Here is a 15190-nt window from a genome sequence, read left to right as displayed (position 1 = left end):
GGTGATGCGGTCCAATGGTTGGAGAGGCACCAGGACAACTGGATGTGGGATGGCCAGGAGGACAGTTTCCGCTATAGGGATTTAGGGCAGCAAATGGGCTTCAGAAAAAAATGGACACAAGTGGCAAAGGTCTTTTCTGGAAGTAAGGTCAGCTTGAGCCCCAGGCGGTAGGAGTAATGAGGTGTGTGTAAGTGGAGGTTGCCAGGGACCAGAGAAGGATGGGAGGCGAGATGGAGAAGTGAGAAGGAATTGAGCCTTGGGAAAAAAGGTCCAACTTGGTTATCCTGGGGCACCAGAGAGCAGTGCCAACCTCTGAGCAATGTGGGGTGCATAAGACTAGAAGTAATTCTGCAGTTAAAAATACGTTAAACCCCCAGTGGCTTCATCCTCATTGAATCCTTAAGAGCATCCTAGATCCAGCTGCTAACAAACCAGGAAGTAGCTGATGGTTTTCTTTTATCCAATAATCTGGGCTCTCTCTCTCCCTTGGACCAGAATGCCCCCTGCAAGGACCATTTCGTGTGTTCTCTTCTCCTTCTCCACTCTACCCCAGGCCATGTGAGCAACATTTGCTAGACTCTAGACCTATCCTGAGCACATTTATTCAACATTTTCTGAACAGCTATGTTTCAGGCACTGTTTTATGCAAAAGGGTTTTAATAGTGGACAGCACTGAGTCCCTGCCCTCGGGGGTCTTACTTCTAGTGGATTTCGGTTGGAGAAAGGGAACAGCCTGGCAGTACCTAAGTGGTCAGATGGTGAGGCATGCTGTGGCGGGCAGTGCAGCAGGGGCAGAGGGGGACACTCTGAGTTGGCTGCTCACAGACAACCTCCCTATTCAGGTGTCACTTCAGCAATGGCCTGAGGGCAAGGGCTGTGTCTCCCCAGGACCAGCCCTATCTGACCCCCAAAACGCACTCCACCAACGTGGGTGAGATGAATGGCTGCACATGTCTTGAAAATGCAGCATGTTTTAATGGTATCCTACCAGTACAGTACTGTGCACTTTGCAAAGCACTTTTACAACCCCAATTTCATTTGATCCTCTCAACAACATAGCTGAAGCAGGTGGAGCAGTTACATTAGCCCCATTCCATTCTGCAGATGAAAAACCAAAGGTCTGAGCTCTTTATAGCACACCACATCATTTTGTTAGTTTTAGGTAGTCCCATCTCTCCTCCATCAGCCCACACAAGTGACCCCAGAATTCATTGAACACTGTTGATGTGTTGATTTCACAAGAGAACACACAAAATTAATGTTTAAATTGCATCTTTATTCAGAGTTTCCCACATGCAGGATTTTTTTGGTTGTTAATAACAGAAACCTAGGAGAGCAAAAAGGTAGGGAATTATAAAGAGCAGAGATCTTGTGGGATCCAAGAGCAGAAAATGAGTCAGTTCTTATGAGTGCCTGGGATAAATAATTAGAAATTCAAAAACCAAAGCAATTTCTCAACTTCCCTTTTTCCTTCACCTCACCTCAGAATACTCACTGCCTGCCAGGCCCTGCTGTCATGCAACTTCCAGTGTAATGTCTTTAAAAACCACAATAATGAATATAAAATTCCACGTTACAATAAGTGCCCTAAGAGAAAGGAGCACAGGTCTATGAAAGTCTAGATGGAGCAAAGGAGGCTGTTTGGAATGGAATGCTAGAAAAGGCTTCCTGGAGGAAGCAACATTTGAGCAGAAACATCAAGGAAGAGTAGTGTGCAAGGACGGGAGAAGGAACTGGCCGGACCGAAAGAGATCATCCTGTTGAGCAAGACATGCCAACCTCAGAAAGACGAATATTGAAATATTGCATTTTTTCACTCATAGGCAGAATCTAGACCTAAGACAAAAAAATAATAACATGGCATAATTGTAAAAGGGAACTACTGGGGAGGGGGTCTGTGGGTTGAAAAGGGGAAAGAAGAGGGTGATTAGGGGGAAAATATGATACATTATATATATGTATGAAAATAACAATGAAACTCACTAAAACAGTTACAAAAGGAGGAGGGTTACGAAAGTAATATAGATGGGTGAATTTGATTAAAGTATAGTATATGTACGCATGTAAACATTACAGTGAAATCCCTTTGTACAATTAATTTATGCTAATAAATTTTTTTTAAAAGAACGTTCCAGATATAAAAATAGCAGCACATGAAAAGGTCCTGTGGTTAAAGGAACTGTATAGCAACACAGGACCCTTGTGGGCCTTAGAAGGGGAGGGCAGTGGTGAGGTGATAGACCTAGCGAGGTAGGTAGGCAGCAACCAAGCCATGTGGGGCCTTGATTCATTTTAGGGATCTTAGAATTTATCCTAGAAATAAAGGGAAAATTTTGAACAGTTTTGAGCAGTAAGAGGAAGTTGGGAGTGTAGCATCAGATTCTGGTTTTTAGAAGATCACTACGGGTGGTAAGAAAACAGATTCAGTGGAAGGACTGAGGGGATGTAGGAAGACCAATTAGGGTCTCCTGCAGTTGCCTGTGACAGAGATGATGTTGCCTGGACTAGGGGAATGTCAGAGAAGACCAAGATAAATGGAGAGATTTGAGAGAGGTAAAATTAACAAGAAGATGATGGACTGCATATCAGGAGTGAGTGCTGAGAACAATTCCTAGGTTTTGATGCTTATAAGTATGTAGATGGTGGTTCTTTCCTCTAAGGTAGAAAATAAGGAAAAGAGTTTGTAGGACACATCATGAGTTCAGTTTCAGACACATTGAGTTTGAGATGCTCCAGGTGGAAATATCCAATGCCACCAAATAGCCAGGTATGGAGTTGAAATGAGAGGTCTGAATTCTTGGTGTACAAGTGGAAGCCATTGAGGGAAGCCATTGGTAGTTAAAGCCTTGGACCTGGTAAGGTTGCCCTGGAAGAGAAGAGGTATGAGAAGACGATGTGCACTAGTCAGCCTCAGGAACACCATCTTCAATGCTTAGGTAGACGAGGATGAGGCTGCAAAGAAGCCTAGGAAGGAGCAGGCAAGTGCGGGAAGGAGCAGGGAGAGTGGCCCCATGGGAATCAAGTCAGGGAATGGCACTGACTCCATTTTCCCTGGTCTTTCCCAGCTTCCAAATGCACATGGCAGCCCCACATCTCTTAATTCCAAATTCCGAGAGAGACGATCTAACTGCTCCATCTTGGACACACACCTGTTAACCAGGGGTCGGTAAGCTATGACTTATGGGCTATGGGGACTTGCTCCTTTGAGTGTAGGTGCAGTTCTCACAGAAAATAACTCAACCTCTCCTCGATATAGTTCCACCACGCCCCTTCTTGAAATCTCCAGTCTGGCCAAATAGCCTTTAGTTTGGTCCTTGGATGAGCCAAACTTGTTCTTATCCAGGGTCTTAGTGTTCCTTCCGCCTGCTCCAATCTTCGCCATACTCTTAGCATGACCTCTCGCCATCCTTCAAGGACGTCTGGGCTCAAAAGCCACCATCTATCCCCTACCCTTTGCCTGCCCAAAATAGACCTTTTTCCTGATGACTATTTTTTTCTTTCTCTTGTGGGGGAGCAGTACTGGGGTTTGAACTCAGTCTCACACGTGCTAGGCAGGTGCTCTACCACTTGAGTCATACCTCTACCCCATTTTGCTTCAGTTTTTTTTCAGACAGGGTCTCACACTTTTGCCCAGCCAGCCTTAGACCTCAATCCTCCTACCTCTACCTCCCTCATAACTGGGATTACATTCATGTCCCACCATGCCCAGCCCTCCTGATGACTTTCAACTACAGCACTTCTCCCTTTTTTGTAGCACTCAATACAATTTGTAATTACTTTAATTTTTTAATATCCATCCCCCACTCTAGGATGTAAATTCCGCTAGGGCAAGGACAATGCCTACCTCAGTGGTTCTCAACTAGGAACAGCCTGGTAATATCTGGATACACTGTGGGTTTTGGGTTGTCACAATGAAGTGGGGAGGAGGTGCTACTGGTATCTAATGGGTAGGTGTCTTACAATGTGCAGGACATCCCACAGCAGAGTAATGTGCCCTGAAATGTCAGAATTACCAAGGTTGAAAGACCCTGTTACCTTATTCATCATTGTGTCCTCAGCACAAGCACAAAGCCTTATACCTTATTTCTTACGTAGATACGTAAGAAATATTTATTATATTGATTAATGAAAGACCAGTTAAATTGAACAATCCCTCAAAACTATTGTCTATGCGTTGCACATGTCTTCTTGTGTTGTTCTTCTTAGGAAAACTAAGAGTTGGGTGTTTTTATAATGGCTACAGAAACTAGTCCTGTCTTCCATGGTCCTGATGATACATTTCTGGAGAATCACTGGTAAGTATGATTCTCCAATTTTGCAAATGCAAATAGTGGTAACAATATTTTTCTCATGGGGCTACGAGGGCCAGCTCCTTGCCACATCTTACATCTACGTGGGGGTATTCTGTAATGACCAAAACAGTAGAATAAAATGTCTCATGGACCTGGAGTCCACATTTCATCAGGACTCTACAGGAACCCTCTCAGTTCCCATGCAGAAATAAAAATGTTCCTGAAATCCATTGAGGAAACACGGGAGAGAAAGGAGGCATTGGAAGTGTAGAGGTGACATAAAGAGCTGGGACACTGATCAAATCACTTTGTTTTGTAGTATGAAGAGAAGCACTGACAGAGATCCAAAGAAGCAACTGAATGAGAAGGATACAAATGTCCTTGACCCAAATCCAGACAATGGCTTACTGGTTACCACTGTTAACCAGACACAGGACTTACTGGTAAAAACCACAATGCTGTCACTGACTAGCCATGTTCATAAATCACAGCCAGGGACAGCAGAAGGTGCTAAACTCTGGGTAATTCTTTCTTCACATAGGATCCCGGGACTAAGACAGGCTAATTAAGCATGCATAGCTACCCCTGCCTTTGGAAATGAAGGAAGAATCTCTGTGCTGTTTTATATAATTTTATAGCCAACTCATTCACATGGTTAAATATTTAGGAGCATGGGAAGATTTTGATCACATGATCAAAGCCTGAAGTCTAAAGCATTTAATTCTTAAGCTCCCCTCCCTGAGATTTTACATTCTTTTCACATTCCCTAAAATCTAGATCCAGAAGTCCATTTCAAGAAGTGCTGTTGGAGCATGAGGATATGGCAGGAGGATAAGTTCTAGAATGTTCATGCTGGAGTTTTAGGCTCATCGTGTAAGTGAGCATATTCCCAAGAGGGAGTGTTGTCTGGAGCTCAGAATCTGTTTACATGGAAAGAGGTGCCATAGGCTAACCCCAGCCAGCCACTAATCTATGTGAGGATTTAAACACAATACCTTCAAAATGATAATCAGCCAAAGCTTTACAGTTATTATGCTGACAATTAATCATAAAAGTAGCCACAGTTTACTTTTCTTGAGTTATGGCTCTTATGGGTAAGCAAGTGTAATAAAAGGAAATGAGAAAAGGTTGTCTTCAGACACTGAAGAAATCTTTCAATTACTTCAGATGCTGGTGACGTAGGTCTTCATCTAATTTCATATCAAAATGAGTGGCTCCCCACTTGTACAAAGACCACTCACTCTTACATTTACCAGCCACAAATAGCGACTCCTTTTTCTCTTCAGTAGAGAGCTGAGGGCCAGGCAGAAAGGGGGCCCAACACAAAGCTCTCACCCTCCTCTATGCAAAGTGCCTACTTCAGCACATAACCAGCAGGGCCGGCCGTCAAAATCTCAGTGCGTCATAGTGTGTCTTCAGATACCAGCAATACCAAATCCAGGTCCTGAAACATGACTGACCACTTCCAGTGCAAGAAAGATGGAAGGAAGAAAGGTGAATGTTAAGTCTACCAGGCTCAGTGTTTCCCACCATGTCCAGTTGTCCTGAAATGTGAGAAGAGCGACATCTAGTGTTCAAATGGTGCAGAGCAGCGTTTGCTGAAGTCTGGGACAGGGATTTGATTTTAAGACTGCACTTTTCAAGGTCAGGACATTCATTAGCTTGGAATCACATAATGAGAAAGTGATCTCTCTCTCTCTCAGTCCTCCATGGAGGTCACAGTTTGGTGTTTGTTTAGAGAGGCAATATTGTGTTAGGTTACAAGCCTGTCTTGAGCTTTACAGCTTCCCTATTGCTAGCTGTGTCACCTTAGACAAATTACTTAAGTGCTCTGTGCCTCAGCTTCCTTGTCAGTAAAAATGAAGTTAAAATGATGGAACCTACTCTGTAGAGTTGAGTAAGTTAGTATATGGAAGGTGTTTGACATATATCGATGCTGTTTCAGTGTTGGCTGTCATGTTTTTCACAGTTTTGTTGTTGTTGTTGTGTTTTGGTGGGACTGGGGTTTGAACTCAGGACTCTGCCACTTGAGCCATGCCTCCAGTTAATTTTTCTCTGGTTATTTTGGAGATGGGGTCTCACAAACTATTTGCCTGGGCTGACCTTGAACCATGAGCCTTCTCATCTCAGCCTCCCAAGTAGCTAGGATTTCAGGAGTGAGCCAATGGCAACCAGCCTACCACACATTTTTTTTTTTAACACTTACTAATTTCCTTTTGAAACAGAGAGCAGAGCAGGTCTTGGGCACCGAACTTAGGGCATGTAACTACCTTGCTACAATGTAATAGCATTTTATGTTCTGTCTTTGCTTTATGGTGACCTTCTATTTACAACCAAACCAAAGCAGGAAATGAGGATGTTGTTGAGAGCTGTTTCTGCAGAAACGCTAAGGCTGTGTTCTATCCCATGACCAGGTGAAGAGGAGAGATGCTGCCCTGAACACCCCTAGAACATGGAGGGCCCTACACACACGCTTGTCTCCTCTGCCTCTTCCTCTAGCCTAGTTCTCCTCTTGCACGCTCCATCTTATGCAAAGAAGGTCATTCAGGTTCAACAGACATATTTCAACTACCTTGCCCAAAGACAGCCCACCCGAGTTCACATAGGCACTGGGAGACGTCCTCCAACCTGGGTTTACTGCACTCCAACACAAGTCAAACACTCCATCCCCTCCCCACCTCCCAGCTCTGCCCGGGACACTCAGTCTCTTGATGTGCACTGGGATGGCTCCTTCTTTACCCTCATGGCTCAACTCAGAGAGACAAGAGGTCTTCTCTGACCCTACTCCATCTGAGTGGCTGCTCTGTCCCCAACCCAGCCATTTTATATCAACTTTCCTGGTTTTCCTAATAGAACTATTTATTTCTGAAGCTGGTTTCGTTTCTTGTTCACTGTCCATCTATCTACGCTAGATTGTAAGGTCTAAGAAGTTCACATGGTCATCCTAGAACTAGGGACAGTGCCCAGCTCATAGAATGGCTCAGAAATACTCATAGGGAAAGTAAGGAAGAACAACAGCCCCCTTCTCCCCAAGGCTTGAACAAGGCAAGGCACACTCTTGTCTCAAATCAGGACTCTCCACCTTTCGGCTTCCAGAAGCATCACTAGTGTCAAATGTTTGCCATAAATGGCTTCATCTCCACCACCAAGGCCACTGTACACATCCTGAGCTTAGCCCTGTGTAAGTGACACAGGATACCTAGTGACACTAGGTACCAACAGGGGTCGTCATGCATTTCATGACTGAGTTCTGTAATGGGTAGGAATTTCTTTCTCTAAAATATCCTGGTTTTGGCCTCAGGAATGAAGAAAACTTCCTTCTTGCACTAGTGAGTCTGTAAACTCTTGTTGAGGACCCCTTAGATGTTAGACTGACAGGAGGTAGAACATCCCTGAACAGATATAGAGAACACAGTTGTAGAAATGAATGAAGACCACCCAACTGAGAACCACCAGCAATTTCTTATCACTTGGGTTTGGTAGAGACTCAAAGGCAGGCGGAAAGTGGGATATTTTATCATGGAAGAAAGAGAAGGCTTCACATCCATCCAACTGAGGTTGTTGGCACAAGGAGGATCTAGAAGCAGGCATCATATGTGATTGGCTTGGGGGACTTATGCAGACTTCTCCACTTGGTCCTAAGTTGGAAGTGGGGACAAAAAAAAATCAGAAACTAACAGTCATTGACCATGTCCTGGCCATTGTGGGCCAATTGCTGGTTGGAGTTCTGTTGACATGCCTTCTGATCATTGCATCTGCTTATCCAGTCACAAGGTAGGTCATGGTGAGTGAACCTCAACCATTTGAGCCACATCTGGGGCATGAGGTGGGGATGAAGAGTGGGTGGTCTTTCCAGGGCAACTGGCAGAGAGCACAGGGCACACAGTCACCTGTTACCTCAGCAAGAACTTTCAGACTGCCTTAAGGTAGGGTTTGTCAGAGCTGGCAACCCTCAGGTCCTCGTGAAGGGCACTGAGGCCTCATGGCCACCCTTCCCACGATTTGTTGTCTCACTCTGGCTTCTATTTCACAGAGGCTGCAGGGGAGCGGGACCTTGACTTTGCAAGACTCTGAAGATTGGCTTTCAACCCGCAGTTTAAAGTATGAGAAGCTCACCCTGGCTGACCTGCTAAGTGAGGGCGCAGCCATGCTGTAAGTCTGAAGCCATTGTCCTTTCCCCGTGGCTGTAGCACCTCACAGGCCCTGGCTGCCACCCCTTGGCTACCACACTTTTCATGAGGCTCTGCTTTCTCAGGGAGGAGGGCAGCGGTGCCACGCAGAAGATGCACTTCCCCACCCATATCACCTGCCACTTTGAGTCAAGGCTTTCTGAGTGAGTGTTTCTCAGCATCCCCTGAATACCCCATTTCCCAGCCTGAACGTGACTATGTTCAAACAGCAGCCTCAGTGTGACCTGGGACAGGTCTCTTCCCACCTCTACCCCCAGTTTGCCTTTTTCTCCAATTAAAAAGTTGGAGCAGGTCCATGTCTTTTGGCATTCCAGAATCATAGTCCTTTGGACAAACGCCTAAAAGTTCACAGCTTCATTTGACAGTCAATGGCAAAGAGTGACAACTTTCTTTTTTTTATTATAATTTTTATTAGGATATATTCATTATACGGTGGGCTATTCATAGTACACATCTGATTAGACTTGCATTGTACATTATTTACTTTGCCCCCATCCTCTCTCCCCCTAACCTCCACCACCTCACTTGAAGCAATTGCAAGAGGTTTTTTTTAGTTCTGTTTCATATAGGTATATGAAGTCCATCTTCAACACCAGATCAGCTGCATTCATATCTTTGTAAATGGATGTTGAACACATGCATGCATCCCTACTCCCAAACAGATTTTGTTTGTTTGTTTTTGGTGGTACTGGGACTTGAACTCAGCACTTGCTAGGCAGATGCTCTACCATCTGAGCCATGTCTCCAGCCCTTTTTGCTTTGGTTATTTTTTGAGATAGGGTCTCACTTTATGCCCCAGTTGGCCTTGAAATCTGATCTTTCCAATGTTTGCCTCCCAAAGTATCTAGAATTACAGGAGTGAGCCACCATGCCCACCTCCCAAACAGATTCTGATAGCACTGGTAGAATGTTATACATACATGCTCACAAACACATCTTTTTTAAAATCATATTATTATTGTACTGGGGGTACATTTGACATTTACAAAAGTGCTTACAATATATCATAGTTAAATTCACCCCCTCCATCATTCTTTTTTATCCTCCATCCTCCCATTCCTAGAATAGTTTCAACAGGTCTCATTTTTCCATTTTCATAAATGAATATATTATATTTCCACCATATTCACTCTCCTACACCCATATTCTTCCCCCTCCCACTGGTACCCCCTAGACAGGATCTGCTTTACTCTCCTGTCCTCGGTTTTTGAAAAAAGACATTTTTGTCTTACAAACACATCATGTGAGAATCAGTAGGCTGGGTGGTCTTAAGATTCCATTCCAGCTCTAGAAGTCCATGCTCCATAATTACTGTTTACCTGAAGTTTTCTGAAAGGATAGGACAATAACTAATAGCCCCCAATTAGTAATGTCCCTTGGCAAATTAAGTTTCAGTAAATTGATTTTTGGCAAATTGGCTTGAATAGAATCCTTCATGCTGAAGATGATAAAACTCTAAAGTTCTGAGTTTATTTTAAATTTTTTTGTATTTTTGAGACAGGACCTTACTGTGTAGTTTAGGCTGGCTTTGAACTTGCAATCCTGCCTCAGCCTTTTTTTTCTGGAGTGGGGTGAACTGGGGTTTGAACTCAGGGCTCATGTTTGCAAAACAGGCATTCTTCCACTTGAGCCATACGTCCAGTCCATTTTGCTCTGGTTGGAGATGGGGGTCTCTTGAACTATTTGCCAGAACTGGCTTTGAACCTTGATCCTCCCAATCTCAGCCTCCCAAGAAACTAGGATTATAGGTGTGAGCCACCAGTGCTTGGCTTGCCTTGGCCTCTGGTTTTGTTTTGTTTTTCTTTAATTGTTAAGGCCTTGGAGAAAATAAGGCAAAATGTGGAAGAGAAAGGTCACACAGTAGGAGAGGGCAGAGCTGGATCACACATAGCATGTCTCATGAGGCTTGTCGCCATAGCTCTGCACTCATGCTCCTATGCTCCTTAGAACTCTACCCGCCCTCCAAACCCATCATCTCTACATAGGCCCCCAGGGCAGGGCACTTAAATTCCAGTGACTGAGCCCTTATCTGAGCCCCTGGCACATCCAAGCTGTCACCAGAATGGTTTGCTTTGCTGTAAGGAAAGTTCAAGAAGTCTCCCTGGATGTTTTCTGGAAATTAATATTTTTTAAATTAATACAGTAAGAAACTGCCTCTGTTGCATCCTTGCATTCCGTCCCCAGACAACAGGGACAGTTCATTTGTGAAGACGCAGATCTGAGCAAGTGCAAGTGAGTGCTTCCTCTTCCTCACAAGACACATCTCCCCCTTTCCCCAGTCCTCCCACATCTGCCCTCACTGGCCAGCTCACCCTGGCCCATCAATTGTGTTCCTTTCACAGTCCCGGCTGTACTTAACCTGCTGCGCTGGCCAGTTCATATCTTTGCTAGTTTTCTCTATGCTAGATTTTGCCTTATTTTCTCCCAGGCCCTTAACAATAATTTTTTAAAGATCCATTTGGGCATGGTAAGTGCAGCCTGTAATCCCAGCATTCAGGAGGCTGAGGCAGGAGGATTGCAAGTTTCAAAGCCAACCTGAACTACATAGCATGACCCTGTCTCAAAAATCTAAAAAAAAAAAAATTAAAACATTGAAAATAGATAAAGCCCTGAGCTCCAAAGTTTCATCATCTTCTACATAAAAGTAATGACAGGACTCTATCCAAGTCAATTTGCCAAAAGTCAATTTACTGAAGATCAATTTACCAAGGGAATATTCCTTAAAATGCTGAATTCACAGTTAAACCAAGTCAACGGCAACATTGCAGAATTCTTTAAAGCTTGTTTAATCTTCTAACCACCCAAAAGTTCTACAAAATTTACAGCTAAAATATTTTGATAAATTTGGCAAATTTGTCATTCTGAGAACGGCCTTCAGCAACTGACTTTTGGCTAACTGGCTTGGGAGCCTTTGTGTGGCTGTAAGGATTGAATACGCCACTGCATGCCATCCACAGCCGGATTTCTGAGACATTACTAACTGTGGACTATTAGTTACTGTTAGGTACATGAATTGCTAGAAATCTTAAGACCATCCTGTCTACCAATTCTCACAAGACGTGTTTGTGAGCATCTGTGTATACATTTATATGCTACCTGTGCTGCCAAAATCTGTTTAGGCGGTCAGGCATGGTGGCGCATACCCATAATCTTAGCTACTCAGGAGGCTGAGGCAAGAGGGATACATAGTGAGACTTTTCTCAAAAAATCCAAAAAAAAATAAACAGTGGTTTAAATGAAATGTTTTAAATAAATAAAAATTTAGAAATCCCATCCGTGCATTCCTTCTGTGTATGTAAGTGACTGCTACTCAGTGGTGAGGTTGACCTTAGTGATGGGCCTTTCTGGTATCTTGACAGCGCTATTGAACTCTATCAACAGAGACTGCAGTGGCTTACAGAAAACAGCAAGAAGGTAACAGCCTGAAGTCATCCTCTGCTCCTGTCACTCATTCTGTCTGCATCGGTTAGAACCTTTTAATTATGGTAGCTCTCCAACGTAAATGGGCTTCAGCTACAAAAGAAATGCTTTAATCTGCATAAATTAAAACCCAGGCACAGCTGTCACCCTGTGCCCTTTGACTCTGGCCTCAGCTTTCCTCTAGCAGGGTTTTTTTTTTTCCTCAGGATGGCCTTTCCCAGGCTTGGAAAGATGGCCACCAACTGCTCTAAGCTTACAAGTCACCAGCTAGATAGCACCAACCAGAAGGGGACCTCCTTTCCTCATCCTCACATCCTTCCATGTCCTGGGATTGATGCAGTGGACTAATGGTGACGGATCACCAGAGCCTGAGTGTGAGACACACTACCTGGCTAGGCCTAAAACTAATGCTCACACTTGGGAAAAAATAAAACGAGGGGCAGGGGAGGTAGGGGGAGACCCATGAGCACCCCAAACCTCATGGACTAAGAGAGGAGACAGAGGGCTACTCATGGAGAGCCAGTGCTGTGACCAAAGGGAAAGTGGGTCTTGTCTGTGTGTGTTTGTATATCTGCAGAGGGATGCAGCAGGGCTTGTAACTGGGGGCATGCAGGCCAAATCTGGCCCGCAACGATGCTTTTCTTGGCCCTGTAATTTCAAATATTTTTCATAGTTACCAAGATTTAAAGATCCTGGTATTTCACTTTTATGTCTGCTTTAAGACTTTTTTTTTTTTTTTTGGTGGGGAGGACAATATTGGGGCTTGAACTCAAGGCCTCATGCTTGCTAGGCTTACTAGGCAGGCACTTCTACCACTTGAGCTACTCCACCAGTTCTGTTTTGTATTGAGTTTTTCCAGATAGGGTTTTGAGAACTATTTGCCCTGGCTGGCTTCCAACTGGGATCCTCCTGATCTCTGCCTCCTGAGAAGCTAGAATTACAGGCCCGAGCCACTGGTGCTTGGCTCAGACATCTCTTAAAAGATGAGGATCCTGGTACCTCCGAGTTCCGATTCCCTCTTGTGTACTTGCCAGGTTATTTTACAGGATGAGTTTCTAGAATTTTAATGGCTAGATATTAGGGAATGCATATTTTCAATTGCAACGGTTATAAAACTCTAATGGTAGCTGTTTTTAAACTTTAAAAAGAATAGAACTGGCTCCAAATTTTAACTTCTTTTGGCTGCTGAGGATTGGCAATGCCCTAGAAAACCTCATGCTTCATTTGAATTACAAATGCAGCCAAGACTGACCAGATGGCTACTGTATGTCAGACACTGTTCTAGGATGTAGGGTACGAGCCTGTGCAATGCAAAGGTCCCTCCTTCCTGGAGCTACAGCGCAGTAAATTCACAAATCATATACTAGGTCACACAGTGATGGTGCCATAAAGAAAAACACATGTAGGGAACAGAGAGTGCAGTAGGAGGGCTACTTAAATAGGACAGTCAAGGAAACACTCTGAGGAGGCATTTGAACAGAAACCTAAAGGAATTGAGCCATACTGAGGCCTGAGGGAGGATGTCCAGGCAGAGGAAACAGCAAGTACAAAGGTCCTGAGACAGGAACAAGTGTGGCCGGTTCCAGAAGCAACATGCAGGCTGGTGTAGCAAGCATAGGGGGAAAGGGGATAGGCAGGTTCACATGGGGAGGGCCTGTCCCAAAGCTGAGGAGTAAGCAAGCAGCAAACAACATAGCCTGACAAGTCTCAAAGGATCCCTCTGGCCGCTGCATAAATGGGCTGTAGAGAGCACAGCAGGAACAGGAAAGGTGGCTTGGCAATAGTGACCATGGCATAGACTCAGGTGCTGGTGTGGATGGGAGGAAAATGTGGATCCAGGGCAGGTGTAAAGGTCAAGCCTAGCCAGCAGGACTCGTTTGTTGATTTGACAGCCTTAGTGCCTGGGCTGATGCTGAATGTCATTTCTGAGATGAGGAAGGCTCGGGGAGGAGCAGGTTTGAAGGGAAATCTGTGACAGTGGAGGGACTCACTAGACACCACGAGAGATCCGCTTGGACATGGCCTTGATGATGGCGGGCATTCAGATGATAAAGACAGGAGAATAGTGAGCTCACATAGGGAGTGAGTGCAGGACAGTTGTTCTCAGATGGGAGTGATTTTGCTTCCACCTTTTGGCAATGGCTGGAGACATTTTTGGTTGTCACAGCTGGGGGAGATGGAGGCCCTGCTGGCATCTAGCTTAGCAGCAGCCAAGGACACTGTTCAATGTCTCCATAGTAGAGAGCAATCCAGCCCAGTGGTACCTCCTGTGTAGACAAAGAAAGTGGGAAATGGAGCCCTCACCCACTGCTTCTCAAACTTTAATGTCCCTCCCAGTCACCTAGTATTGACACTTTGGAGCAAGGAAGAGCAAAGGAAAAGGAGATCAGGTAGACAGGCCAGTGAGTGAAAGAAAAGTGGGAGAATGTGGTGTCCTGGAAGACAAGACCTAAAAATGTTTTCAAATTGCCAAATTCTGTGTGTGTGTGTGTGTGTGTGTGTGTGTGTGTTTATGCTAGGGATGGAGCCCAGGTCCTCATGCATGCCGGACAAGATCTTGTCTACTAACATATGTCACAGCCCTTGGTTTTTGAGACAAGGTCTCATTATGTAGCCCAGACTGGCCTCAAACTCATGATCTTCCTGCCTCAGCCTCCCGAGTGCTGGATTACAGACTTGCATCATGATGCCCAGCTCAATTTACCAAATTTTTGACACAGACTGTCGAGAAAGCTGAGAACATGGGTTTGAACATGGGTTTGGCAGGAGGGAGGTCTTTGATCACCTTCACAAGTATGGCTTCATAAGATTAGATTGGTGAGAGTCTAATTCCAGTGGGTCACAGAAAAATGGAAGGTAAGGATTTGTTGCTAAAATGAGAAGCAAAGAAATGAAGCAGTGGCAGAAGAGAGGTGGGTTCTGAAAGGTTAGTGTCTTTTCTAAAAGATGGGCAATAGTACAACCACTTTCTGTGGTGATGGAAATTGTACGGCAGAGAAGAGAGGGAGGAGTTGATGGTCCAGGCGAAGGGTTGGTGGCTGGATCAGAATTCCTATTTGACCAGAGAAGATCCAGCACTTCTGCCAACGGGTTGGTTTAAAGCTCTCAATGCCTTGTAACCAGAAAAGGTGGCATGTGTGGGCCTAGGGGCAGGCAGGTAGACTGTGCATGGAAAGATTTTTGTTTTAAGCTCTCTTTGGTTTGTTTTGGTGAACTTGGACACAAAGTAACTTGCTGAGAGAGTGTAGAAAAGCAACGTTGAAGGTGTGGAAGAAGATATAAAATATT

At 44.6% G+C, this 15190-nt stretch overlaps 1 protein-coding gene across 1 annotated transcript in view; it reads left to right on the top strand.

The window, feature by feature from the left end:
• Vwa3a (von Willebrand factor A domain containing 3A) overlaps positions 1-15190 on the top strand; it is a 62429-nt gene that overhangs the window by 10738 nt on the left and 36501 nt on the right. Inside the window, exons 2-7 of the mRNA XM_074059627.1 lie at positions 3066-3166; positions 4207-4295; positions 4612-4735; positions 8326-8444; positions 8548-8625; positions 11842-11896. Of these exons, the coding sequence (XP_073915728.1) occupies positions 4234-4295; positions 4612-4735; positions 8326-8444; positions 8548-8625; positions 11842-11896 (438 nt within the window). The 5' untranslated portion in view covers positions 3066-3166; positions 4207-4233. The remainder of the gene's footprint in view (positions 1-3065; positions 3167-4206; positions 4296-4611; positions 4736-8325; positions 8445-8547; positions 8626-11841; positions 11897-15190) is intronic.

This window comes from Castor canadensis, chromosome 17, assembly GCF_047511655.1.
Source record: "Castor canadensis chromosome 17, mCasCan1.hap1v2, whole genome shotgun sequence".
Classification (NCBI taxonomy): Eukaryota; Metazoa; Chordata; class Mammalia; order Rodentia; family Castoridae; genus Castor; species Castor canadensis.
The sequence above is the reverse complement of the archived record's forward strand: the minus strand, read 5'-3'. Positions and strand labels throughout refer to the sequence as shown.